Source organism: Rhinolophus hipposideros (assembly GCF_964194185.1).
Source record: "Rhinolophus hipposideros genome assembly, chromosome: 2".
Lineage (NCBI taxonomy): Eukaryota > Metazoa > Chordata > Mammalia > Chiroptera > Rhinolophidae > Rhinolophus > Rhinolophus hipposideros.
Genome location: NC_138048.1, coordinates 100336174 through 100363897, shown reverse-complemented (window position 1 = coordinate 100363897; position 27724 = coordinate 100336174). Strand labels below are relative to the sequence as shown.

General features: G+C 44.9%; 1 protein-coding gene across 6 annotated transcripts in view; it reads right to left on the bottom strand.

The window, feature by feature from the left end:
* Positions 1-20633: 20633 nt before the first annotated feature.
* Positions 20634-27724, bottom strand: part of EVA1C (eva-1 homolog C) — a 71702-nt gene continuing 64611 nt past the window's right edge. For 5 of the 6 annotated variants that reach the window (XM_081025230.1, XM_081025227.1, XM_081025232.1 and 2 more), the window contains one exon: positions 20640-21274. In XM_081025230.1, coding sequence (XP_080881356.1) covers positions 20898-21274 — 377 coding nt within the window. In that variant the 3' untranslated portion in view covers positions 20640-20897. Of the gene's footprint in view, positions 21275-27724 lie in introns of all 6 variants that reach the window. The other variant, XM_081025229.1, reaches the window with a different exon arrangement.

Here is a 27724-nt window from a genome sequence, read left to right as displayed (position 1 = left end):
AATTTCCATTTAACGAATGAGAGAATTTCTGATTGGCATAGCTCTTGATTTTTCTTTGGGAAGTACCGTGTTTCCTCGAAAATAAGGCCTAGCCAGACCATCAGCTCTAATGCGTCTTTTGGAACAAAAATTAATATAAGACCGGGTCTTAATATAACATCGGGTCTTATATAATATAATAATATAATATAACATAACATAATATCATATAATTAATATAATACGAGGTCTTATATTAATTTTTGCTCCAAAAGATGCATTAGAGCTGATGGTCCAGCTATGACTTATTTTCAGGGAAACACGGTAAATATGATTTACTTCCTGAATATAAGATTTTAATAACTTTATACTAAAAGAACTCAAATATTGGTGAATATGTCTAGAAAATAAATGTTGCAAGTTGACTGTTAGCAAATATGATTTAACCTATTCAAGTTTCCAATATGACGTTGTCTATATTGGAAAATTCAGCCTGAGTGGTGAAGGCAGAAAAGGAAAAGAAACATTACCTGTCTTAAAACAACAATTTGTTTGGAAAAAAACAGAAAGAGAGAGACCAATTTTAGATTGTATGGCCATTCCATCCTTGTTGAAACAATTAACTTCTCAGAGTTGGGTATTTTTCTTCTTTTCAAGGTGGATTACATTTCCTAAAACGCCTCAGAACATACTACCATAGTTAAAATATAATTTTAAATATTTTTAAACTGTAGATTATATTTTTGTGTAATTTATAAAATTATACACACACATACACACACACACACCCCTGGGGTGCCAAAAAAATTCATACAAGTCGACACATTGGTCAGCGTTGCTCAAGCAATAGTTTGCTGTAATCAGACGTGTCTGGACGCTGATGGTAACCACTTTGAGCACCTCTTGTAATTGCAGAAGTCAAATGTGACTTATATTCATCTTTTCTTATTGGTGTATGTTGAGTATTACAATTTTAGTACAGTTTTTTTCTTAAGATATGTATACATTTTTTTGGCACCATGTGTGTGTATATGTATACATGAATGTGTAACATATATTATACACATATATATACACACATATATATGTGTGTATATATATATATATATATACACATATATACACATATATATATGTAAAATCTCCAACTAGGAGCATTTTTTTGAAGAGGGACTGCCTTTAATGTTATCAGAAAAAGGAAAGTTACACTAAAACAGTTACCAAAGTCACCTCCTGGCATCTCTGTATTTAGCTCAGGCACTTGGTCCTTACGGCTTCCTCAGATAATGCGGTTCATAAAGCTGACAGCGAGCCTGGAGGTTTTCACTTGCGAGCCAAAATTCAAATGTGTTTCATATACCATAGTTACAAAGGCAGTATATAAATCAATTTTTAAAGTATAAATTCAATTTAAAATGTTTTTCTCAGTTGAAACCTTGTCTATATAACACAACTTTTCAATTTTCGCCAAACTCCCACAGCCCGGGCAAAGGGACAGGTCCCCTCTCAATTCCCCAAGTTTCCAGACATGGTCACCACACCTTGAGCTAACTGAACCTATACCAAAAAAAAAAAAAAAAAAAAAAATCACCAAGGAACTCCACGAAACCTTTAAAGATTATTTAATTGCAAAGCTGCATAACCTATCACAGAGCATAGGGACATTTGCAGTCACTTCTATGAAGCTAATATAATATTACTGTCATAACAAAGATAGTTCTACATCACTAATAAATATTGATACAAATTTTTTAAAATAAAAATACAAGCAAATAGAATCTAAAAACATTAAATGTATCACGACCAAGTGAGATTTATTCCAGAAATGCAAGGCTGATTTAATATTAGGAAACCTATCATTTTAACGCCCCCCCCCCCCCCCGCTGGGGGATCACGTGACCATCTCCATAGATACCAACAAGGCAACTGACGAAATTCAACTCCCAGTTGATGCTGGTCATAAACTACAAACCACACTATATAGATGATTTACACCGTACTACACTTCACTCTGCTGTTAGATAGTCTTCCAAAACACAACCAGATGCGTTCCCAGGGCGTTTCTCTGGAGCCCCCTCTCTTTGAGGAGGTTGAGTATCGAAGATGAGGTTGAGAGCTAAGGTGAGAGGAGGAAGCCAAGTCGATCTCAAATGTGGGAGCTGTTACAGAGGAAACAAAGACCCACAGATTCCCTTCGGGGGAGAAGAGAGAGGTTTCCACAATTGCCAAGGGCCAGGTGAGGGCAGCTCCCACCCTATGATCTCATTTAACCTGAATCCCCTTTTTAAAGGCCCAACTCCAAATACAGTCACCTTCTAAGGTACAGGGGGTTAGAGCTTCAATGCGAATTTGGGGTGACACAGTTCAGTCCATAACAGGCTCTGTCATTGAAGAGATACAAGACCTTGGGTAATTTCTTGACCTCTTAGAGTCCAGTGTCCTCCTCTGTACAATGGGGATAATAATGCTGCCTATTTCATCCAGTAGGGCTGCATTTGGCTGAGACAGTGACCACAGTAACTTAACCAAGTAGGTGCTACATGTTCCTCGTTACAGGAAGCTGGAGGCCAGCAGCTCAGGGTTGGTACAGCTGAAGATGCCATCAGAGATACAGGCTTCCTGCGCCAAGCCCCATGGCTTGAAGCTTCCTTCTTCATGGTTGGAAGGTGGCGATGGTACCTCTGAGAGCCCCAGCTGTGTGTCAGGCAGGGGGATAGAGGAGGGGTGAAAGACAAGAGGCCACAATGGGGACGTCACTGGTGTTTGTCCCCTTCTGAAGGAGTTCCCTCAACCTCACCCAGCAACTTTCTTTTATGCCTCATTGGCCAGAACTGATTGTATTGTCAGTCATAGCAATAAAGGACTCTGGGGTGGTCAGTATTTTAGCCACGTACTGTTACCTTGAACAAAATTGGAATTCTGCAATTAAGGAGGAAAGGGAGAGTAGACTACAGATAGATAACTGCCTGTATCTGCCATACCTACCCTTAGGGTTGTTGAGAAGATTCATTGAGATACCTTGTATGAAGCAAGATAAGTGAATAGCAGTGGTAATATCAAAAACCTTCGCCATTAATTCAACAAATGAGGTCCAGAAACATCATGTGTGTAAAATGTAGAATTACGTTATTGCAAGACCAGTGAAAGGAAAAGGGCCACCCTGGTCCAGAGCTGGCTGACGATTTCAGGAGTTCAACTACTGGAATCAAATCTGTCCTGGTCAAAATTGAGATGTGGCACCTCCGTGTGGTTCTGATGCTTTGACATCTGGGCCTCGCTGACTCTGGAGGGACTGCCCCTCCCAGCGTTGCCTGATTCCCAGAGATGGCAAACAATCCACCTGGGAGCACATCTTCTATATGCAAATCAGTCAAACCTGAACCCACCGCAACACCTTTGTTGTGCTCTCACAGGCCTCCCATACTCAAGACCACTTATCTCCCTGCCCTGGCCACCCCAGGGCCAGGTACCAGACAACTAGGGACAGTCATGTACCCCAGAGCCTGCTGAAATTATTCAGACGAGCCCATCCCAGGCCTGCTTACCCTGCCTTGCCCATCCCTTCCTGTGAAGCCACAGTCAAGGCTCTTGCCCAGATTTTGTTCCCCAGCCTCCTGACCAACCCTGGTGCTTCCCGGCGCCGCCCCGTGTGACGAGGCGGGGCCCCTCGGTTGGAACAGTATAACTATACGTTCAGTGGTGGTCGTCTCCGGAGCTGATAGCCTCACTGCACCTGAATAATAATAAAACCTACATTTTAAAACATGAGGGTGGCACAAGCATTTTGGAAAACAGATTGGGCCTGACAGTGTTGCGGGGATTGTGGCGTGCAGTTCAGCCTCAGGTGGGCTACCTGTCTCCCCCCAGTGCTCAAGGGGACAGCTTGTCCCGTTGAGACAAGGGTGGGGGGGTCGGGGGGAGGGGGAGGGGCAGAGGGAGCGCCTGGACACCGCCCGCCGCTGCCCCCAGGAGGCGGCACTTGTTGGCAGCTGCCCCACATAGGTACTGCCCGTCCAGGTCACGCTGGGGCTGCAGTGACTAGACGCCTCGCCTCCCAGAGTGTGGGGCAGGGCCCATATTTGGGGAACCGAGAGAGAAAAAAGGCAGCTAAGTTTAGAATTTCAAAGAGAGGTTCACAGCCTGGGAACCCAGATGCGTTCTGGGCTGTGTCAGTAAAAGGAAGTTTATATAAAGCTGTGGGAAATGTAACACTTCCTTGGATACAAACAGTTACAGAGTAGCTCAAGATTTTGTCATTGTGAGAAAGAGTCTCAATAGCTGGGGACCAAGCCGCCTCTCAACGAGACAAAATGGTGGCCGAGTGAAACCCGAGGCCCAGAAGCCAGTTCTTGTCAGGCCCCGGGCTGCTCAGCTGGGGAGCACCGGATGAGCACGGCGGAGCACCCCCCCACACACACACAGGGTGGGCAAGGTTGTCACAAACCAGACCCACACTGATAACTCACAACTGCCAGTCACTCGTGTGGTAGAGTTTCCAAAAGTCAGAGTGCCACCTTCTCGGAGGCACAAACCGCCCGTCACAGATAAAGCAAGACCCTGGGGACTCTGCCACCTTCCCTGAGAACTGCGAGGTTGTCCAGTCAGGCTGGTGGAGGAACTACCGTGTCCTGCTGGCTCTTTATGTGGTTTTCCCCTGGCCTTGGGGGTAGTTCGCTCACAAGCGTGTGCTGATCCGTTCCCAGTGCGTTCCCCAGGGGACCCTCTGCTCCCCTCTGGGTTCTCTTTGTGCACCTACCTGTCTCACCTCCAACGCCCTGTTCCAGGTGCTCCACCCACTAGGTCTCTCCCTGGCGCTCACCTCCATGTTTTCCACCAGGCTCCACCTGGGTGGTCCCTCCCGAACCTACTCTCAGGGCAGAGAGAAGGGGTGAGAGGGGGTGACGGAATCCTTGCCTGATATCCAGTGTCTCGAAGACATTGTTTTACTTATTTATTTCAGTTTTTTTAGTTGTTTCAAGTGGGAGGGTAAATCCATCCTCTGTTCCTCCATTTGGGTCAGAAGAACAAGTCCAAGGATCCTCCCGTCAATCAAATATTATGTTCACTATAGATCTACTATCAGTCACACTCCCATGCTTAAAGAATTACGGTAAAAGAAAATGGAGCGCCTCAATCAATGACAACTGTGCTAAAAATTACTTGTTTTTCGTTTTTTGATGAAAAGGCAATTTGGATTCTCATAGTATTCTGTGGTCTCCAAATTGGACCTCTGCCTCTATTTCTCTGTTTTCATGATATGTGTACTGATGGGGAGAAAGGGGGGAGAAAAATCAAGGTACAAAACTATGTGTAGGCACTCAATCATTTATTTTAACAAAAGAAATAAATACATATGTATGCTCACAAACTCCTACAATGTTTGTGGAAAGATCACAGAAACTGGTCACAGTGACAACTTGTTGTTGAAGCTACAGGAAAGCAGGGAGTGGGAGGCATCTTTTCGCTGCAGGTTCTTTTGTACCTTTTGAAGTGTACGGGGCGCTCTGACGTCTGGGCCCTGTGACAGCACTTTGCACTCCTGATCTCATTTACTTCTTGCAAAAACCTCTGCCGTGGTGCTACTGTGATTGCCATTTTCCAGAAGAGGAAACCGAGACACAAAGGGGCCAAACAAGCCACCCAAGGTCACGCAGCTACCAAGTGGCATAGATGGGATTTGAACCCAGATTACCAAGCCAGCACCCACCCTACTGACCATGCTGGCCACCTCAGTTCACACTTACATAAGCCAACCTGCAAAATGGAACAACACCGCAAACTCCGGCCACTTCACAGTGTGGTTTTAAGGCTTGAAGGAGATACACACATGCACACACAGACACAGCCATGCACACATGTGCACACATGCACACAGGTGCACGCACACGTACACATACACATGTGCACACATGCATTCATGCACACAGACACAGCCATGCACACATGTGCACACATGCACACAGGTGCACGCACACATACACATACACACGTGCACACATGCATTCATGCACACAGACACAGCCATGCACACATGTGCACACAGGCACACAGTTGCACGCACACGTACACATACACATGTGCACACATGCATTCATGCACAGACACAGCCATGCACACATGTGCACACATGCACATGTACACATACACACGTGCACACATGCCTTCATGCACACAGACACAGCCATGCACACATGTGCACACATGCACACAGGTGCACGCACACATACACATACACACGTGCACACATGCATTCATGCACACACAGACATAGCCATGCATGCATGTGCACACATGCACACAGGTGCACACACACGTACACATACACACGTGCACACATGCATTCATGCACACACAGACATAGCCATGCACGCATGTGCACACATGCACACAGGTGCACACACATGTACACATACACACGTGCACACATGCATTCATGCACACTGACACAGCCATGCACACATGTGCACACATGCACACAGGTGCACGCACACGTACACATACACACGTGCACACATGCATTCATGCACACAGACACAGCCATGCACACATGTGCACACAGGCACACAGGTGCACGCACACGTACACATACACACGTGCACACATGCCTTCATGCACACAGACACAGCCATGCACACATGTGCACACATGCACACAGGTGCACGCACACGTACACATACACACGTGCACACATGCGTTCATGCACACAGACACCCACAGACTCAGACACATGCATTCTGCGTGTGTGTATGTGCATGAATGCGTATGCCCTTCAATGTTCTTTGTCCTTCAAACAGCTAATGATTCTGATGGAAGGAACAAATATGAACACCTGAGCAAATGAAAGCATGAAAGCCTTGTTTCTGCTGCTGTCAGGCAGGATAGTCTGTGAGAGGGAGAACACCCTACTCTGCCTCGGTGTTGATAGGGCTGGAATTTGAAAGTGCTGATGGATCCTGCCCCCCCCCCCCCACGAAGGCACCTTGTGTGAGATCCAGACACACCTTCACGCTGGAATCAGGGTGAGGAGCTGAAGCGGAAACAAAGGACACCTGTGCTTGCAAAAGTGCATTTAAACATACAGTATGAGAAATATAATGTTGTAAAGATTATGTAGGATGCGAGATGGGCACTGGACTTATGAGGGGGATCACTTCATAGACCACGTAGATGCCTGACCACTGCGCTGTACACCTGAGGCTGATGTAGAATAATATTGAATGTCAACTATAATTTTATACATATATAATCACGGGACGTAAAGTACAGCACAGGGAATATAGTCAATGGCATTGTAACGGTTATATATGATGTCAGAGAGGTAGTAGATTGGAGGGGGTGGTTATCACTTTGGGAGAATGTAAATGTCTATTATTTTGTTTTGTACACCTGAAACTAATTTAAAAATATTAATAAAAAAAGAATTTAAACAGACCCCCCCTGTGAGCAGGACGAGCACAACAGGAGAAGATGGGAGCCTCACCAGGGAGAGGTGGGCAGACTGGACCCTCCCAGAAGCCAAGTTCAGCCGACCAGCCCGGGGCAGACTTGCCAGCCCGAGAGGAGCCAGGCAGTCTCTATAACCAGCACATTCTTCTTTCTTTTTTTTTTTTAGGGTCGCATTCCTGGGGGCACTGAATATGTCAACCTGACATTTCATAGTCCAGCCATCCAAGTGCAGAAAAGGGCATTATTTTAGACTGAAAAGGTGTATTTTATATTCACACACTTGACTTTCAAGACCCTGAATGAATTTTGCTGAAATAAATATTCCCCTTTGGGTTTAGTCCAAGTCTGTGAAGTTTTAGTCCCAATCGTCTTTTCTCTTTCTTTCTTTTTAAAAGAATATTAAAAGCAACTGAAAAGAGGGATTTAGAAATGAATGGCTATTTTTCAACATGCCTTATAAAATGAAAAGGAGCAAATGCTATAATATTTCTTAGAGACACAGTTTTAAGGAAAATGAGATTTAGAACCCTGTGTCTGTGCGATGTGAGATTTCTATCTTGCAGGCCTCAGTATTCAACAATGCATAGTCAGAAGGGAGGTGAAAATTTAGGTGACCACCCATCCGATTGCCCAGCACTACCCCCCCGGGATTTAGCACAGATAGTCCTATGTGGCCAAAAAACCCCTCGGTCCCCAGCAAACCAGGATGGGTGGTCAGCCTAGCTGGGATTACCATGGGTACGAGAAGTGCTCACAAAACCCTACTCAACCCAGCCCAGGTGACCCAATTTTTCTGTCAATTCTTCATAGTGCGTTACATCAAGAATTGCACACAGGGCCAAGTGCAGGGGTTTTAGAGGGTTCGAGAAATAACACCTTATTTCCCACCGCAGCTCTAATCTAACTGCGAACCATTTCTCACCTCCAGGACGGATGAAGCTGAGCGTGGAGACCAATGCTGAGGTGTGTGGCAACACAAGCTTAGAGTAACCCCAGAATTAGCCACAGGCATGTGTGGACGACCACGGGCCATGCACTGCACTGCAAGCTGCAAAGTCCTTGCCTTCTTCATGGTACTATGGGTAGTACCGGCCTACTTCCCGACACACGAGCCCTTACTAAGTAACTGTTGTACTGGGGAGAAGTGTCGTGGTAAACATGCAAAGAGAAGAGTATGTGCACCTGCACGCACGTGAGTATATGTGTGTGCATGTGTGTGCACGCATCAGGGGGAGACAAATAGAGGGAGATATCAGGAGGTGAAGCCAGGGCGCAGTCCCCCAGTCTGCAGCAACACCAGATGCTTTTGTGGGGTCCTTCCCCAGTGCTGGGCTTGGAGCAGATGCAAGTTAACTGCCACCAGCTGCCACCCCATTGTTTGTCCTCAGCGTCCTCTCCCCCACTCCTTCTTCCAAGCATTAAGTTCAGGCTGATAGTATGTATCTCCTGGACAGTTTCCTTGGAGGCTCTCCAGCCCCACCTTCTCCCTGCCCCCCTGTGACCAGCAGGTCTCCTGAGAGATCACAGATGTGAGCTCATATGGCCAGGTATAGTCAACATCAGATGAAGATGGTCACCTTCACGCCTCCAGAAACCCCAGACCCTCCCATAACCTGTCCTGAAGCTTGTACCTTATTTCCTTTCCCTTCCTCTCTTCCTCTCTTGGTGTTGTGCCTCCAAGCTGACCCAGAGTGAGTAGCCTTGTGTGTCTGCCTACAGGACTGGTGAGAAGCTGAGGTGAGAGTGGATGGAAGGTTCAGAGGACAGGGAGGGCGAACACCCTTCTGAGGGTCTCTGAGCAGGAGTGTTTAGGGACACCCAGGACCCTGCCAGTCTCTGTCCCCAGGCCAGCTTCCCTCTACTGCCCAGGGCAGATCGGGCCGGCCAGGCTGGGCCACGAAGTAGTCATCCCTATAAGACACCACCTGGGCTTATAACATACGTAAATGTAATATTTTAACAATAAAAATACAAAGGAGCAGGTGGGAATGAAGCTACATTGGAGAATAGAAATGACATGAAATAGTAACTTGAATCAATAAGAAGAAATAGAGAAACAAAATGGGAATTAAGAAGGTTAATATAAAAAACCTCAATAAATATGTTTGTGCTTTCCTTTCTTCTGTTAGCGTTTTTAAAAAACATAATAGTATATAAAGCCATGATTATAACACCGTGTAGTTGGGTTTGTAACATATAGACATAATATGCATAATAATAATAGTACAGAAAAGGGAATTGGGAATGAAGTGGATTCTGATAAGATGTAAGACGCAGGAAAACTACAAAAGCAAAAACAAAAGGCAAAACTTAAAAAAATATAGTTAAGTTTATCAAAGAAATGAAGATTGCACACTGGAAAATATCCATTTAAGAGAAAAACAAGTGGTAAAGAAGGAATGGAAAAACAAAGTAGCCATTAGTAGTCTAGAAAAATAGAAAGCAAAATGGCAGCTGTAAATCCAACAATGTCAATAATAAGATTAAATGGAAATGGATTAAACAATTTAACCAAAAGGCAGAGATAAACAAACTGGATAAAAAGCCAAACAAACCATGATCTAATTACATGCTATCTACAGGAGATACACTTTATATTCAAAGACACAAATAGGTTGAAAGCAAAAGATATATCATGAAAACTACAACCATAACAGGGCTGGAGGGGCTATTATTGATATCAGACAAAATAAACTTTAAGATAAAAACTGTTACTAGAGATCAAGAGGGAAATTTTACAGTAATAAAAGGGTCAATTGGGCAGGAAGATATAACAATTATAAACATATATGCAGCTAAAAACAGAGACCCAAAATACATGAAGCAAAATGTGACAGAACTAGAGGGAGAAATAGCTGATAATCTTCAAAATTCAACAATAATAGTTGGGTACTTCAACACTTCTCTTCCAATTATGGATAGAATGACTAGGCAAAAAACAATATGGATATAGAGCACTTGAAAAACACTGTAAAGCAAGTAGACATACCCCAAAACAGCAGAATACACATTTTCTCAAGTGCACATGGAATAGTCTTCATGATAGACCATATGTATGCTATAAAAGAAGTCTCAATAGATTTACAAGGATTGAAATCACACAAAGTAGGTCCTCAGACTACAGTGGAATTCAATAAGAAATCAACTACAGAAAGAATTTTGGGAAATTCACAAATATGTGGAAATTGAATAATAATTTTTAAATAAGCAGTGGGTCAAAGAGAAAAGCACAAGGAAAATTAGAAAATACTTTGAGATGAATGAAAACAGAACCAACATACCAACCTTAGGAGATGCTGCTAAGATAGTGCTTAGAGGGAAATTTATAGTTATAAAGGCCTATATTTTAAAAGACTATCTTGAATAAAATAATCTAACCTTTCACCTTAGGAATCTAGGAAAAGAAGAGAAAACTAAATCCCAAAGCAACAGAAAAGGGGAAATAATAAAGATTAACATGGAAATAAATGAAACAGAGAATAGAAAAACAGTAGAAAAATGAATACAACCAAAAGTTCTTTTGAAAAAAAAATCAACAAAATTGACAGACTTTTAACTAGATCGATGAGAGAGAGAGAGAGAGAGAGAGAGAGAGAGAGAGAGAGAGAGAGAGAGAGAGAGAGAGAGACTCAAAATACTGGAGTCAGAAATAAAAGGGGACATCAGTACTGATCTTAAAGAAATAAACTGTATGCTAACAACTGTATGCTAACAAATTAGATAACAGATGAAATGAAAAAAGTCCTAGAAATATACAAACTACTGAAATTGACTTAAAAAAATGAATAGAACTATAATAGTAAAGAGATTGGATTAGTAAATTAAACATTCCACAAAGAAAAGCCCAGACCCAGATGTCTTCATTGGTGAATGACGTCATGTAATGCCGCATGCAGTGCCTGGCTCAGTCAGTGTCCAGGAAAGGTTACCTATATTGATTGTTGATATTACTTTTCCATTGTGTGAGTTTCAAACTCTACATTGCCCTTGTCTGTCGTCACTTGCTTGATTGTGAACATCTTGAGGGCAGGGAATGTGTCTTGTTCTTTGAATTTGTAGAGCCCAGCTCCGTGCCTGGCTAATACCTTGAGAGAGGTAGATAGAAAATAATGTCAGAATTCAAAGGAGGGGTGTGTCATATACCAGTCAGGGCAATCGGGAAAGGTTTATGGAGAAGCAGTGTCTGAGACGCGCCTCAGAGACTGGTAGGAATTCATGTGGCAGCGAAGGATGGGAGATTCCCAGGAGAAACCACAGATGGGCTAACATGGGTAGGTGTCCAGCAAAGCTTCAAGAAAAAAGAATCTTTAAAACTTCTCAGTGCAGAAATCCCTCTGATCTTTCTATTGGTGAGAAAGCTCCCGGTTTAAAAACGTCTCATTAATTTTCTAGTCCTTCTGTCTTTCATCTCACCCTTAACGTTGTGCTTCTTCGAAGACCCACTTTCCTTCTCTGTTTCAAGTTGAATTTCAGCAGCTCCTCATTACTGATGCTTCCCAGTGACCCTAAGCAGTATGTATAGTCATGGTCTCCATTTTACAGATGGGGAGACTGAGGGCCAGTGAGGTTAGGAAATCACCCGAGGTCCACAGCCATGAGTGATGGAGGTGGAATTTCAACTCCTTTAGGAACAGTCTTTGAAGAGCTTCAACTGTAGTACCCTACTGAGCCCCCTACTGTTCCACCTACCCTCACCCCCCTTTTCTCTTTGGAGAAAGTATAAGCTGATAGGTTCATGAAGACAAAGATTTTAAAACTCGTCTTGATGAGGTACAGGGAAGGCAATTACCCAGATGTCCAGGACACAACACTGCTCCCAGGACTAGCACGGCCATCTCCCAGCAAGTGTCCTCCATGCAAGTGTGCACGTCCCTGGTCCCAACCTGGGTCAAAGCAGTGGTAGGTATTTGGGGCTGTGGGTGGGACTGAGTGTGGACACACTCCACATGTATATATGTGAGGCCCTTCACATCTTTAATTTATGATAATGTTCTCATGCACTTGCAAGAAACTATATGTACGTTTGTGAAGTGAATTTTCTAATTAAATTTTATATGTGACCAAAAAAAGGGGGTGTGGGCGGTGGGAAGAGAAAGGTGGGCCTGGGGCCAGAGGCTGAGACCGACCCCACCCCCCATTTCTCCCCATGCAGCCACATCTCAGCATCCAATCCTGAAGAGCTTGATAATTCTAAATTTGAACCTGCTCTTTAAGGTCATTATAAAGGTGTATTTGTCAAGGTAAGAGAGAGAACATTTTTAATGTAACTTTTTTTTGGCTTGATGTCTAACATTTTAATATTTGGCTACATGGTATGTGAGAAACTCCATTTCTCTCCAACCCTGCAAATGTTAGGGGCAGACCCATAGACTCTATACACACATAGAAACATATACTTTTATGTTGAGTCTTCTTTTACATAAATGGTATCGTAAATCCATGTATTAGTTTACAATTTGCACTTTTTATTTACTAATATGACTTCTAACATTTTTCTACCTCATTATAAAAAATACAATACAGTGCATCTTTTTTTTTTCCCCAGAGAAAGCTGGGATTCTTCCCAAGACATCTTCACTAAGACGTTTTCCACGTGCATCAACCCAGAGACTTGGGTGAGACTCATTTAACAGAAACCTCTAACAGGCTCCTCTGCTGGAGGAGCCCGCGATTCCCCCTCCGCTGACAGCGCACACCTCGCTCTCCCAGAGTCCAGCAGCTTTGCAATCAGAGGTAAGGTTCTAAGGAAGGAAGTGCAGGAGCTCAGAGATGGGAGGCAACTCCTGGGTTTGCAAATTCTTCAGAGATTAGTAACACGGTCTCTTGCTAGTTCATTGTTAGGAGTTGGGAACATTTTTCCTCTTATCCTTTGTGAGGTAATGTCATGATTTTACACATGCCTCGAACTGTAGTTCCCTCCCTTCCTCAGAAATTAATCAAGCATTTTCCAGGTCAGATTGATGTTTAGTCATCTGAATATGAGGCCCTTCCTCTCACCTTAATCTTTCCCAGGCGGGATTTTATCTTTGAAACAATAGGATATGACAAGGTCTATTTTTCTTTTCTTGAAAGGACTCCATCCATGGAGTCATGCGTTGGAACAGAGAAAGTCCTGGGAAATATGTGGCCCCAGTCGGAAGTGACCAGCTTTCCTCTCTTTGTTCTGCCAAGTCCTGCGGTTCAAGCTTGCGATAGGACAGGCAGTTTGCTTAAAAGCAGGAAGGCGGCATTTTCACCTCGAGATAAATTCCCAATTGAATTTTCTGTTGGACCAATCCGAAAGAAATGCAATTAAGCTGTGAGCAATCTTCAAGCAAAGACTGGGAAGCTTTCAAAGACGGCTCTGCTAGAAATAATTTGTTGGGCCCTTGACATATGTTTGCATTGGCGATATTAATTGCATCTTAAAGCACCCACGTGAGTCATGCTTTCGAGGAGCATAGGTTTTTAATGTCTCCCACAGAATGAAGCCGTAACTTGGAATTTCCAAGATATCAAGACTAACTGGATAGTGCTCAGCAACCTTAAAATCAGGAGCAATTATTGCAACCTGCCCATGACTGGTGGTGGGTGGGCTGACCAGGCGAGTCCCATCATGAAGGTCAGGCTGCAGCTGTGGCCCTGGGTCTATGCACCAACGCACCCTGAGGATGGAGGCCTCAGGACTTGGAGACGAAGGACACATAGGGACCGCCCCAGGAAGGTGAGCCGAGGTGGGAGTAGGTGGTCCCTGGGTCCCACATGTCTGGCCTGGAATTTTGATCCGACTGCACTCTTGGCTGGTGAGTCCCAGGGAAATAACACTCCATTTCATTTCAGGGGGTTGAGCTCGCGTCTTGGTGTCTGAATGAATAGCTCAGCATTGGCCAGCACACCTCTCCACACTGTCCAAGAGAGTAGCCGCTGGCCACGTGGCTACTAAGCACTTGAAATGTGACTGGCGTGCCTGAGCCGCTGACTTCTAAATTTTATTACAGTTGATCCTTGAACAACAAAGGGGCTAGGGGCACCAACCTCCATACAGTCTAAAATTTTCACGTAACTTTTGACTCCCTCCAAATTTAGCTACTAATAGCCTATTGTTGACCGGAAGCCTTACCGATAAACATAAATAGTCAATTAACCCATGTTTTGTATGGTAAAGGTATTATATACTATATTCTTACCATAAAGTAAGCTAAAGGAAATGTTATTAAGAAAATCATAAGGAAAATACCTTTGCAATGTTTTTTGAAAAGAATTTGTAGATAAGAGGGCCCTCAAAGTTCAAACCCATTTTGTTCAAGGGTCAGCTGCAATGGATTGAAATTTAGATAAGCACATGTGCCTCGTGGCTCTGCACTGGACAGCACAGCCCTGGATTGTCACCATCTGTGACTAAGTGCCGTCTCATTCATTCTCCAGGGAGCCTCGGGCTGCCTGGATCCGCAGGGGAGGTGCCTGTCTGTGGGAAATTCCTGAGAGGCTGTGGGGGCATTGGGTTATGAGCTGGCTTCCTGAATTTTCCCTGATGTGGTTGATGGTTATCATGGCTCTTTCTTGCCTTATTTCCAGCTATAGACCTGTATGGCTTCCGGTCAACAGAGCATTTAGTTGGAGTATTTATTTAGGATTTAATCTCCGAGGCTACAGTCCAGTCTTGGGATGGAGTTTGGCCAACTCTGCATTGGTGGCCAGGCTTACAATAGGCTTCTTAAAACCAAACGACCATAGTTCCGGGTTTATAACTCCCCTGCCAAAGCTGGGTATGACCTTTTAAGTCTGTGTGTGGAAGACTCCACAATGGCCTTGGCTGCAGAATCCAGAAAAGGTCAGGCCTTGACACTTTCCTCTGAGCTCTTCAAAGTCATTTCTCTTCTACAGACTCTCCATAGCAGGGTGGAAGGGGGCTGCCTTGTTCTCTCTTGACAGCTTATTTTTATTTTGCCTCTGGATTCTGTCAGATGCCCTGAGCGCAGTATAAATGGCTCAGCCTCGGCCCTGTTGGGTGCTGCTGCGCAAGAGGAAGAAATAATTAAAGACGAAAGCTGACAATGTTGGTCCTATTAGGTGTGAAGCACGACCACTATCAACACCACTAGGAAGGAGGTGCTATTATTATGTCCATTTTATAGGTGAGTAAACTGAGGCACAGATAAATCACCTTGAGACCAAGCTGGGACCAAGTTGGAGCAAATGCTGGAGACAAGAAGGCAACACAGCTGGAGGGGAACCCTGAGGTCCACGCTGGGGAAGAGCCATGTCCAGTCTGGTATCAGCCTTCCAGGGCCTGGGGTGGCGGCAGAGAGGGGAGTGAAAGCTTCAGGGCAGTGGTACTTTTCACGGGGTCCTCACTAGACAACGTGGGCCAGCAGGAGCAGGACCAGCTGGGGAAAGTGGACGATGAGAGCACTTAATCAGCTCAATTACCTGCCAGGGAACACTCACCATCAGGCTTGGTTCCCCAGGTAACTGGGGGCAGAACTGGTGTTCAGGGACCCATGGAGAAAGTCAGGGGCAGATTGAAAGGGGCTTTTCCAAGACTCGCCACACACCATGTGTGTGAACGGCTGATTCTTCCCTGACACCACTTGGTAGTGGGGAGGGACCCTGGTGATCCTTCGGGTCTGACTCCCACTGAGGCTATAGGTGACATTGTGTCAACAATGTGGGCCATCCGGGACCAGCACAGACACCCCCCCAGGTCCACAGAGCCCTCACACCGGATGTCTTAGGTCAATTTCCTGAGATGGAGATTCTTGCATCAGTGATTTATGGAAGGAGTGCTTTCAGTGGAAATATGGCACCGCCCCCATTCCCAACCCCGGTGGATATGTTCCGAGACCCGGAATGGATGCCTGAAACTGCGGATAGTATTGAACTTTACACATGCTCTGTTTTCTCCTATGTGTATGCACATACATTTTCACTTAAAGGAAGCACTTTACGGCTTCTCTTTGGCACATCTGAATTGCCAGCATCACTCCTCTTGTGCTTTAGGGCCATTAGTAAGTAAAACAAGGGTGACCTGAACACAAGTACTGTGATACGGCCACAGTTGATCTGCTAACCCGAGGCGGCTACTAAGTGACTAATGGGTGGAGATCGTCTACTATGTGGAAACGCTGTAGAGATGGGATGAAGCAGGAAGGCACAAGATTTCATCAACTGTTCAAAACACACAATTTCAAGCGTATGCATTGTTTATTTCTGGAATTTTCCATTTAATATTTTTGGACCGCAGCTGACTGTGGGTAAATGAAAGCTTAGAAAACGAAACCATGGATAAGGAAAGACTTGTAAGACAATTGCTATGGTCTGAATGTTTGTGTCTCTCACCAAATTCATGTGTTGAATCTTAACCCCAAAGTGATGGGGTTAGGCCTTTGGAGGTGATCAGATCCTGAGGGTGGAACCTATGAACGGGATTAGCGCCCTTGTCAAGGAGACCCCGCGGAGCTCTCTTGCCCCTTCCACCATGTGAGGACACAGCAGGAAGGGGCCAGCTAAGTACCAGGAAGAAGGCTCTTACCCGACCACACTGGTATCCTGAGCATGACGTCCAGCCTTCAGAACTGTGAGAAATAAATTTCTACTGATTATAGGTCACTCGGTCTACGGCATTCTTGTTATAACAACCTGCACGGACTAAGATAATAACGGTGAGGGGTCAACTGTGTAGAAGAGTCAGGTGTGGGTCGTTCACAGCAGCTGTTGCAGGTGCCCGGCCCCGTACAGGGACGAGGGGGCACAGCGTCAGGCACAGTCCCTTGTGGGACTGCTCATGGCTTCCCAGCACTTGCTCAGTCCCTGGGTGTGTGCTGCTTCTCCCTGAAGCTCCCGCAGCCCTGACAAGCTCGGTGAATCCAGAAGGGCTGAATTTTGCAGCAGGTAGCTCACATCTTGAAAGTCAGTGTTTGCAGCAAGTCACTGACATAGTGACACGTGCAAACCTCCCACCGAGGGCTGGCCTCTTTTCACAGGACTTCCAGGACCCCACAGTTTGGAAATAGCAGGGTGCCTGCTGCCCAGAGATACACACACAGCCAAGAGGCAGCAGGCATGTGTGCCCTGTGCTCCCTGGATGGACTTGCACCCGGGAGCTTCCTCCAACCGCGGCACTGCAATGGCACCCCCCATCCAAATCTGGTTTGGTCCTTTTCCTCCTGGGCTTGGTGCCCATCCAAACACATTCTCAGCAGGACCCCTCAGGCTGTCCATGAGAAGAACGTGGCATTCTTCTTTGGGGCTCAGAAAATGCAAATAAACAACTCACTGCATTTGCACAGGCCAAAGACTGATCCTTGCCTTGGCAGGCCTGTCCTGCAGCTGCCTCCTCAGGGGTCCTGGGAGGGCTGTGCATGTGTGTGGGTGTTGGGGGGTCAGGGGGAGACTCAGATGAAGGAAAACCTATTGTGGAATTCAACAAAAACTTTCTGACTGAGGTCAGTGTGGGCCCTGCTCTTTCTCCGGCTGGTAAAGTGAAAACCTTCAGGGGCCATGTTCTCTTCAATCCCAAGAAGACAGTCATATTGATATTCATGGAGCCAGAAAAAAATGTGCTTCTTGAGAACTGGGACTAGAGACAACGGGGAGGGGCTGCTCGGAGAGCTGGGACAATATACCAGCATGCTCCTTGCTGGGCTCAGGGAAATGAAAGGACAAGGATTCTCTTTGACTAGAACGAAATCCTCAGGAAGAAGTACTGCAATGGAGCTATATGTTTACTTCATTCTTTGCTGGGACCTAGAAGAGACTCATCTCTAATGACAGATTTAAAACACGTCATCACAACCTCATCAACTTCTCCCAATCCCCTACATTACGTCCGAAGGACTCAGGTACCTGGAAGTCCTGAGGACGTTCAGCCTCTGCCCAAACCTGTCCGGGTGACACTTCTCTTGGTCAGTCCCTACCTAACACTTTCTCGGGCCAGGATAAAGAAGCTCATTTTGAAATTCCAGAAGCAGGAGGGAAAAGAGGGGTTATCACTCTGACTCCCCTTCACTCCCCTTATCTCCGTTGAATGGAAATCAGGGGATTTCTCACCAACCCTGTGTGTGGTTGCCATTTTGTGTGATGATTTGCTGCTGTTAAAATAGCACCCACGAATGTTTACAGCAGCACCACTACAATAGCCAAAAGTGGAAACAACCCAGATGCCACCAGGAGATGAATGAATGAACTGAATGTGGTACGTCCATGCATTGGACTCTCATTCCTCCATAGAAAAGAGTGAAGTACTGATACATGCTACGAACCTTGAAGACATTTGCTAAGTGAAAGAAACCAGTCACTAAAACTACGTATTGTGTGATTTCATTTATACGAACTGTTCAGAACAGGTAAATCCATACAGAAAGCAGATTATTAGTTGCCAGGAGCTGGAGGAATGGGGAGTGACTGCTTAATAGGTATGGGGGGGGGTAATTTTCAGGTGCCTAAAATGTTTTGGAAGTAGATAGAGGTGGTGATTGCAAGCCATTGTGAATGTACTAAATGCTACTGAATTGTGCACTTTAAAATGGCCAATTTTACTTTATGTGAATTTCATCTCTGCTATAGATTAAATGTTTGTATCCTCCCAATACTCATGTGTTAATTCCTAACCCCCAAGATGATGTTTCTAGGAGGTGGAGCCTTTGGGAGGTGAATAGATCACAAAGGTGGAGCCCTCATGACAGATTAGTGCCTTTATCAAAGAAATCCCACAGACCTTGCTGCCCCTTCTGCCAAGTGAGGACATAGATAGAAGGTGGCTGTCTATGAACAAGGATGCCAGCCCTCACCAGACTCCGAATTTACTAGCGCATTGATCTTGGACTTTCCAGACTCCAGAACTGTGAGAAATAAGTTGCTATCATGTATAAGCCACCCAGACTATGGTACTTTTGTTATAGCAGCTCGAATGAACTAAGACAAACTGAATTAAAACAATCAAAATTGCAGACCCCTCCCCAATCTGGGCAGCGGGGCTGGTTGATGAGAGACAGGCCTCTCTCTCCACAACCATCCTTCTCTGCATTCCTTGAATGGACCTTTCACTCTCTGGACCTGGAGAAAGACTGAAAAAGAAACGCCTTCTCCCGTATTTGTCATTCATTGCTCAGGTTCCTGAGGAAAAAGCTAGTGTTTCCTGATTGCCTCACAGTAAGTCAGCTCCAGCACTTTCTATGGTGTGACTTGGGCCCCAATGCTTACGTGTTAGCCTTCACTTCCTCATCTCCATACACCGATTTGCAGGGTTGATGTGATAATAAAGTAAGATAAGGCAGGGAGAGCCCCTTTGGAGTGGGCATGTGAGATAGAGGGAAACCGGGAAACCACTGTTTTTATTCTCTAAGCTCACTGGGGAAAGAAAAGGAAAAAAAATTCTTTCTACTCCGTAGCTATACACCTCCTGTCTATCAGGGGGAGCCTTCTAAAGGAACGCATCATCAGGAAACTGTTTCCTTAACTCCTTTTTCTTTTGGTCCTTCACCTGCCCTTCCCGCAATATGGTAGGACCCATTTTTCTGCAGCCATTTAAAGGGTAACTACACTTGATCCTTGCCCACAGGACTGCTGGGTAACCTGGTTGATCACTATTTACTACTAGAAGCTCTGTGGTTTTAAACTTTAAACCAGGAGTTGGCAAAATTTTTCTGTAAAGGGCAAGAGCAAATATTTTAGACTTTGTGGACCATACTTTATTTACAAAATCAGGTAAACGCCTCTTGCCTTTTGGTGTACAGCTCTGAACTAAGAAATTTTTTGACATTTTTAAGTAATTGATAAAAAGCAAAGAAGAAGAATATATGACATGTGAAAATAAAATTAAATTCAAATTTCAGTGTCTATAAATACAATTTTATTGGGTCACAGTCAGTTCATTCATTATATATTAACTATGGCTGCTTCTGAACTTCAATGGCAGAGTTGAGTAGTCGTGGCATGAACCGTAATGCCTAAAATATTTATCTTGCCCTTTAAGAAAAATTTCGCTGAACTCTGCTCTAATCAAATAATGTTAGTGATTAAAATTCACCACCAGTGAACACATAGTGAATAAACCCATGCTTGCTGTGCCATATATGTATATATATATGTGTGTATATATATATATATATATATATACATATATATATATTTTATGGCTCTATAGGGATCTTCTGTTTACTCATGTATGAAATGGGGATGTTGTGAGGATTAAATACGTGAAAAGCTGTGAGAATAGAACAGTGCTCAATAAATGTGAATTGTAATTATGTTAATTTATAGACATGAATTTAAATAAATATAGAAAACAAACCCTTCTTCCCTCCTAATTTATTTTGAAATGTGCTGTAAACAGTGTGGAATGTCCCTTTAATAGCCTTCTGGCTTCACCAGTATCAGATGACGTGAAAAATTCTCCTTCATAGAAGGTACGAGTGAAACAGAATCAGAGGGGCACTTGGGATCCTTTCCTTTTCTCTTCAGAAAATGTAATCACATCAAGATGCATCTGATTTTCAGTAGAACTGGCCCATGTTTCGTGGGAGTGAAGTGTCCAAACCACTGTTCATCCATATTTCCTGGATGATTTGCTCCCTGCGTTCAATCCTCTCTGCCAGCTCTGCAGCCTCTATGGAACTGTAGATGGGATATGAAGTCCTACAGAACCCTGACAGCTCCCCCGGAAAATCAGAGCTAGAAGAGTCCTCCTCCCCCTCTTCATTCTCGCTGTCCTCCTCGGCCTTGTCACTTCCTGGTACCAGGTGCTCTCTCGCCAGCTGCAGCTCCCGGAAGTCTTTGGTGCAGGACCCTCTGACGACCAAGGCGCACAACGTGAGTGCCAGACCGATGCAGACACTGGACACGAACAGCAGGGCAGCTCTCTCAGGGTGGGCTGTGGGGGCAAAGAACATGTCAGGAGCTGGGAGGAGCTGTCAGTCTTCACCAATCCAAAGTCCCATAGAAACGAATGACTCCCCAGGCATGAGGCTAATGCAGAATGCCGGTCCTAGACAGCATCTTTGAGACCACCCTCCCTTAACTGACCATATACCCCCATTGTTTAAAAAGAGGCTTTGAACATACATAGTCTATGTATGTATGTATATGAGAGGACGCACAGCAGAGGGACTCAGAAGGCGGTCCCCTTTAGTTCAAACTCAGATCTGCCTCTCATTAGTTCTCATTAGTGTGAATTTCTCATTAGTGTGAATTTCAGAGCAAGTTACATATCCACTCTGGACCTCAGTTTCCTCACCTGTAAAATGGGGCTAATAGCACCTTCCTGGTATAAGTTGTTATAATAAAATGAGTTAATTCCTGTAACGCTCTCAGAATATTCACTGACACATAGTAAACACTCAATAAACTGTTAGAAATTAGTAGTAGCAAATGATGAAAAATTAACTTATAAAGTTTATATATGAATATAAGTACCAATATAGTAGCTATTAGCCAAGCTTAATTTCCTTTAGATTAAAATGTGAATATAAATAAATATAAATAAATATAGTTTTTCCTATATCCAAATGATTATACAATAATAGTAATAGACATAGAAATAAAGCTAATTTGTACTACGTACCCTGGTCTAAATCCTTATATATGTTTAATCCTTATGTTAAGTCCATGTAGAAAGGACTATTACTCTCCCCATTTTTCAGTGTACCCGCTGAGGTTAGCGCTCCCACTTTGGGAAATAATGACCCAGCCAAGTCCTTCAGATGAAAAGTTGGCAGACTTTTCCTGGGAAAAGGCCAGAGAGTGAACATTCTAGTCTTTGTGGGCCACACAGACTGTGCTGCACCTACTCAACTCTGAAGTTATGGCACAAAAGCCACCACAGACCATATAGGTGCTGCTGTGTTCTAACAAAATTTTATTTACAAAATTGGCCCGTGGGCCATAGTTGGCTGACCCCCGACATACAGGCTCGGAAGGGAAGCCACTGCCCGAGGTCAGTTGGCCTCTTGAGCTGGAGCCAGGACTGGAGCCCACATCTTGAGCTGTGACCTGCTTGTGCATGTGCATTTGGAACCAGCGGGGTCTGCTCAGTTCAGCAAGGCTGAATGGACCCACCTCTGGGCACAATGCCTCCCATTTTAACACACGAGAAGGAGGGAAACTGTGGTCTTGGCTGCCTCTGTCCTTCCCCAGAGGTCCAGGCTGGAGCTTCATAAACTTGAGTGTTGCTAACTAAGTTTCATGTTAGTCAAAGGAGCCAGTCACTGTGACCTGACCAGAAAGATCTCAGTGAGACACGTTTTCTTCTTGAAACGTGAAACCTCCCCATTCTGATGCCTTCATTTGCCTATCGAGTCACTGGTGGAGTCACAGGACTCAGATGTGTTGTGCTTTGCTGCCATTGTCCCGACTAGCACAATGTCACCGCTCCCTTTAAGATAAAGAAGTCTTCATTCAAATTTGATTTTGGCTGCGGAGGGGCAGCGAGTAGTGCCTGTAGTGCGGTTAATAACAATGTGTGTTTCCTCAGGGTCAAGGCATTTTGAAGATTTGGTCAAACACAGACACATATCCTTTGTGAGGGAAGGGAAGGCTGTTTTCAGAGTGGTGGTAGACTGTGGATTGGGAGACTCGGCAACTGGGACAAAGTCATTAAACAATAATACACAAAACAATGCTGAGCCCTGAGGCATGGGAGCGAGGGCCTCCACACAAACGTGTGTCTAACCTGTGGGTTCTTCCTCCCCTCAGCCTGTCCCTGTCAAGGTGACTACCACCTGCATTCCATGGTCATGACTCCCTGTTGCCTGTTTATAGAGTTTATAGCATCTCTATGCTTTCCTAAAACCTTGATGAAAAGGGTATATATTGTGACGTTACAGATAGCATTTGGGGACTTGGTGTTTGTGGTGGTTGTTGTACTTGACATTACATTTCTGTATACTCTCCTATTGTCTTGACTAGACCGCGGTTTATTCAGTCTGTCTCCTGCTGGTGGGTCGTTGTTGGGTTTCTTCCATGGACATTGTGGCTGTGAATATTCTTGTAAATGCCCCTGGTGTACATGTGCCTGTATTTCTTGTGGGTATTGACCCAGGAGGGCGATTGGATGAGCTTTAAGGGGTGTGAATTCTGGGATGTGCTGCCCAAGTGGTTTCCAAGGGGGCTGCAGTGTGTCAGGAATCCTGCGACTCCTCTTTTCCAGCACCTGGCATGGACACCCTTGAAAATTGTTTTCTAGTCGTATGCGTATAAAATGGTGTCTTACTATGGTCTCGATTTGCGTTTCTCTGACCCCAAATTGTTTCATCCTTTCTTGCCCCATAGGATGCAAGCTCCACGAGGGCAGGAGCCGAGCTGTCTTGTTCTTCGCCAAATCCCCCATGCCCAGTGCCCACCACAGGTTACACAATTCCTGCTCAGTGTGTGAAAGGAGGTGGCCATGGAGCTAAAGCACCATGTCCTTTGGATGGGACTCCATAATGTTAGTTGCCTTTCTTCCTCTCTCTGTCTTCTCCTGGGAGGTGAGGGCCTGGATTCTATTGCCAGGAGAGTTCACTCATCAGACCCTAGGTGCCTATTGGGTCAGATATGCCTCTTGCCAAGTCGTCACTCTCTAGGCCATGTCCACTCCAAGTCCACTGAGACCCAGTGGTCAAAGGTGGAAAACAAGGGCAATACTTGGCAAGCCCATTGGAATGAGGCTGTCTAGTCACCTAGTGACTAGTTTGAGGTCACGGAATCGCCAGATGTTAGATGGCACCCTGGAGGTCAGCTGGCCCAAGTCTTCCTATCGTCCAAAGCCATGACTTGGCTGGGACCTGGAGCTCAGGCCAGGGCACTCTCCACAGCTCCAATCTTTACACAAGGGCGCATTTTCTAGGAGCAATTGGACCACTTTAGGCTTTTGCGACTCCTTTTCCTATTCTGCCTTGTGGAAAAATAAAGGCATTAGCCTCCTTGTAGTTAAACAGAATCTTCCCCCTGTGTTATTGTTGGCGTTGTTTTCCTCAAGTGAATGACATTAATTTCATCAGCTGTAGTGAGCCCGCAGGAATCTCACAATGGTGGCCCATGGCCTTGAAGGCCCCTTGACCCTGGAACCCCTGGTCTGGAGCCAACACAAGCTCCAGCTCAACCTTATTTGTGTCCAAATCAGACACGGAGAGGCCCAAGCGAGGGTTCCACCGCCTGGGGCCCTGCTGCCGAGGTGAAAGCACTGAGTACGTTGGTCCCTGGTCTGACAGCACTTAGTGATGCGATAATAACTTTCTGTCATGGAACCAAAGATTAGGGACCGTGGGAACACACCGGAGTCCACACCTAAGTGACAAGGTGCCACTGATTTCCAACCGTCCTCCCTGACAGGGATCATGTAACTCTGACTTTGGAATGTTATTATACTTCTGTTTCAATGTGGGGTTGTCTGATATCCTGGAGTTCCTTTCATATAAAACAATGATGCCCCCCCACCTCAGGAGAAGCTCTGCTTTCTTACCCATGGCCCCAGTTACCCCAGCCACCCCTAAAGTTCACAGCAAGCACTACCAGAGGGCTGAAGACGCACAGAGTCCAAGCTGCAGGGATGGCGTCAGGACTATTAAGGCCACAAAAGGCAGGCTTGCAGACATGTGTGAGGTAAACACATAAAGCAGGTGTCAATAAAACACTAATTAGGTGGAAAGGAAGATGTCAAGTTTCAAGCAAGATCATCTAAGTGAGTCTGCTTAGCGCAATCTGCTAAGGGACAGTGGCCGTGCCAGCTCATAAACTGCCTCCCAATAAGCGCACACACACACACACACACACACACACACACACTCACTCTTCCATTTTTCTAATTTCAAATCTTTTCTATGAGCTCCTTCAGACCCATGATCTAAATTCGAGAACGAATTCAAGGAGTAGGTCTATGCTTGAGATGAGGGTAAATTCAAACACTCCTAAGACGTCTCACAGATCATTAAATGTCCATGAGAGAAACCGTCCTTCAGGGACCCCTGGACATTCTCATGTCTGTTCCACCAACCTCTGTGTTTCAACATCCCAGGACAAGCCCCGGATTTTGGTGTCTACTTGTCCCCCAGGTGTCCTTGGCTGCACCAGTAGTCAAAGCTTCTTGCTCCTGACCTGGGGAAATGTCCTCTTGGATTCTCTCAGTCTACTGTCTATTTGGCTGGTGTTGCCAGAACCTTTCCCGTTCACTCGGCTCCCAGCTTCTCCTGCAGGCAGGCCTCCTCCCTTTGGCGGGTGCCAAGTGACTCCCGTTTGGCCCCCAGATCATGTCCTCCCAATGGCCTGAGGATGCATTGGAGAGTTGACTGGGGCACCACTTCCAGGTGACACTTGCATTGTTTGATGCTGGCTGTTAAATGGCTCAGCCTAGCGTCCTGTACTTCACTGCAGGGTGCTGGCATGTCTGGTGAGGAGAAGGCTGTGGGCTGGGGACCACATCCAGAGTGACCACCCAGAGAGTGACACGCTCAGGAAATCCACAGGCAGTGCACAGGCCCCTGTTCCACTAACACTTGGTTTGAGCTTCTGTGATTTGACAAATGAGCTTCTTGTGGCAACTTCATTTCCCTAACACCAGAAACAATGCATTTAGAGCCTCCTTCTTTTTCTTTTTTGACTATATCCCTTATGCTATACCCTACATCCCCATGACTACCTTGTAATAACCAATTTGTACTTCTCAATCCCTTCCTCTTTTTTCACCCCTGCCCCCAACACCCCTCCATCTGGCAACCATCAAAATGTTCTCTGTGTCTATGAGTTTGTTTCTGTTTTGTTTGTTATTTTGTTCTTTAGATTCCACATATTAGCAAAAATCTCATGGCATTTGTCTTTCACTGTCTGACATACTCCATCAGCACAGTACCCTCTAGGTCTATCCAAGGTGCCACAGATGGGAAGAACCCATTCCCTTCCATGGCCAAGCAATATTCCATTGTATGTATGTGCCACCTCCTCTTTATCCACTCATCCATCAACAGACACCCAGGCTGCCTCCACATCTTGGCCATTGTAAATAATGCTGCAATGAACATATGGGTGCACACGTCCCCTCAAAGCAGCATTTTTGGTTTCTTCAGACAAATACCCAGAAGTGGGATTACTGGGTCCTTCTTTGTCTCTTGTTATAGCCTTTGTTTTAAAGTCTAGTTTGTCTGGTATAAGTATTGCTACCCCAGCTTTTTTGTTGTTTGTTTTATTCATTGCCATTTTCATGAATTAACTTTTTCCATCTCTTTACTTTCCATCTGTGTGTATCTTTCCATCTGAAGTGATTCTCTTATAGGCAGCATATATACGGGTTTTGTTTTCTTATCCACTCAGCCCTCCTATGTCTTGATTGGCGCATTTAATCCATTTACATTGAAAGTAATTGTTGATACATATGTAGCTATTGCCATTTATTATTCATAATTTTTATATCCAACCCCCCCCCCCCCGGTCTTAAAAAAGTCCCTGTAACATTCCTTGTACTACTGGGTTGGTAGTGAACTCCTTTAGCTTTTTCTTGTCTGGGAAGCTCCTTATCTGTCCTTCAGTTTTAAATGATCGCCTTGCTGGGTAGAGTATCCTTCGTTGTAGGACCTTGGTTTTCATCATGTTGAATATTTCCTGCCAATCCCTTCTGGCCTGTAATGTTTCTGTTGAGAAATAAGCTGATAAACTTATGGGAGCTCCCTTATAAGTTACTCGTTGCCTTTCTCTTGCTGCTTTTAGGATTCTCTCTTTGTCTTTGCCCTTTGCCATTTTAATTATAATGTGTTTTGGTGTGGGTCTGTTTGGGTTCATCCTGTTTGGGAGTCTCTGCACTTCCTGGACTAGTATTTCTATTTCCTTCGCCAGGTTAGGAAAGTTTTCAGTCATTATTTCTTCAAATAGGTTCTCAATCCCTTGCTTTCTCTCTTCTCCTTCTGGTACCACTATAATGTAAATGTTGTGATGCTTGATGTTGTCCCAGAGGCCCCTTAAACTGTCCTCATTTCTTTTGGATTCCTTTTTCTTGTTGCTGTTCTGACTGGGTGTTTTCTGCTACCTTGTCTTCCAAATCACTGATGTGATCCTCTGCTTCATCTAGCCTGCTGGTGATTCCTCCTCGTGCAGTCCTCATTTCAGTTATTATATTCTTCACTTCTGACTGGTTCTCTGTTATGGTTTCTATGTCCTTCTTTGTGCTTGCTATCTCATATTGGAGTTCTCTCTAAGTTCCTTGAGCATCCTTATAACCAGTGTTTTAAACTCTGTCTCTGGTAGGTTGCTTTACTCTATTTGGTTTAGTTCTTTTTCTGGAGTTTCTCCTATTCCTTCATTTGGGATGTATTTCTTTATTTCCCCATTTTGGCTGCCTTTCTGTGTTTGTTTCTAAGTG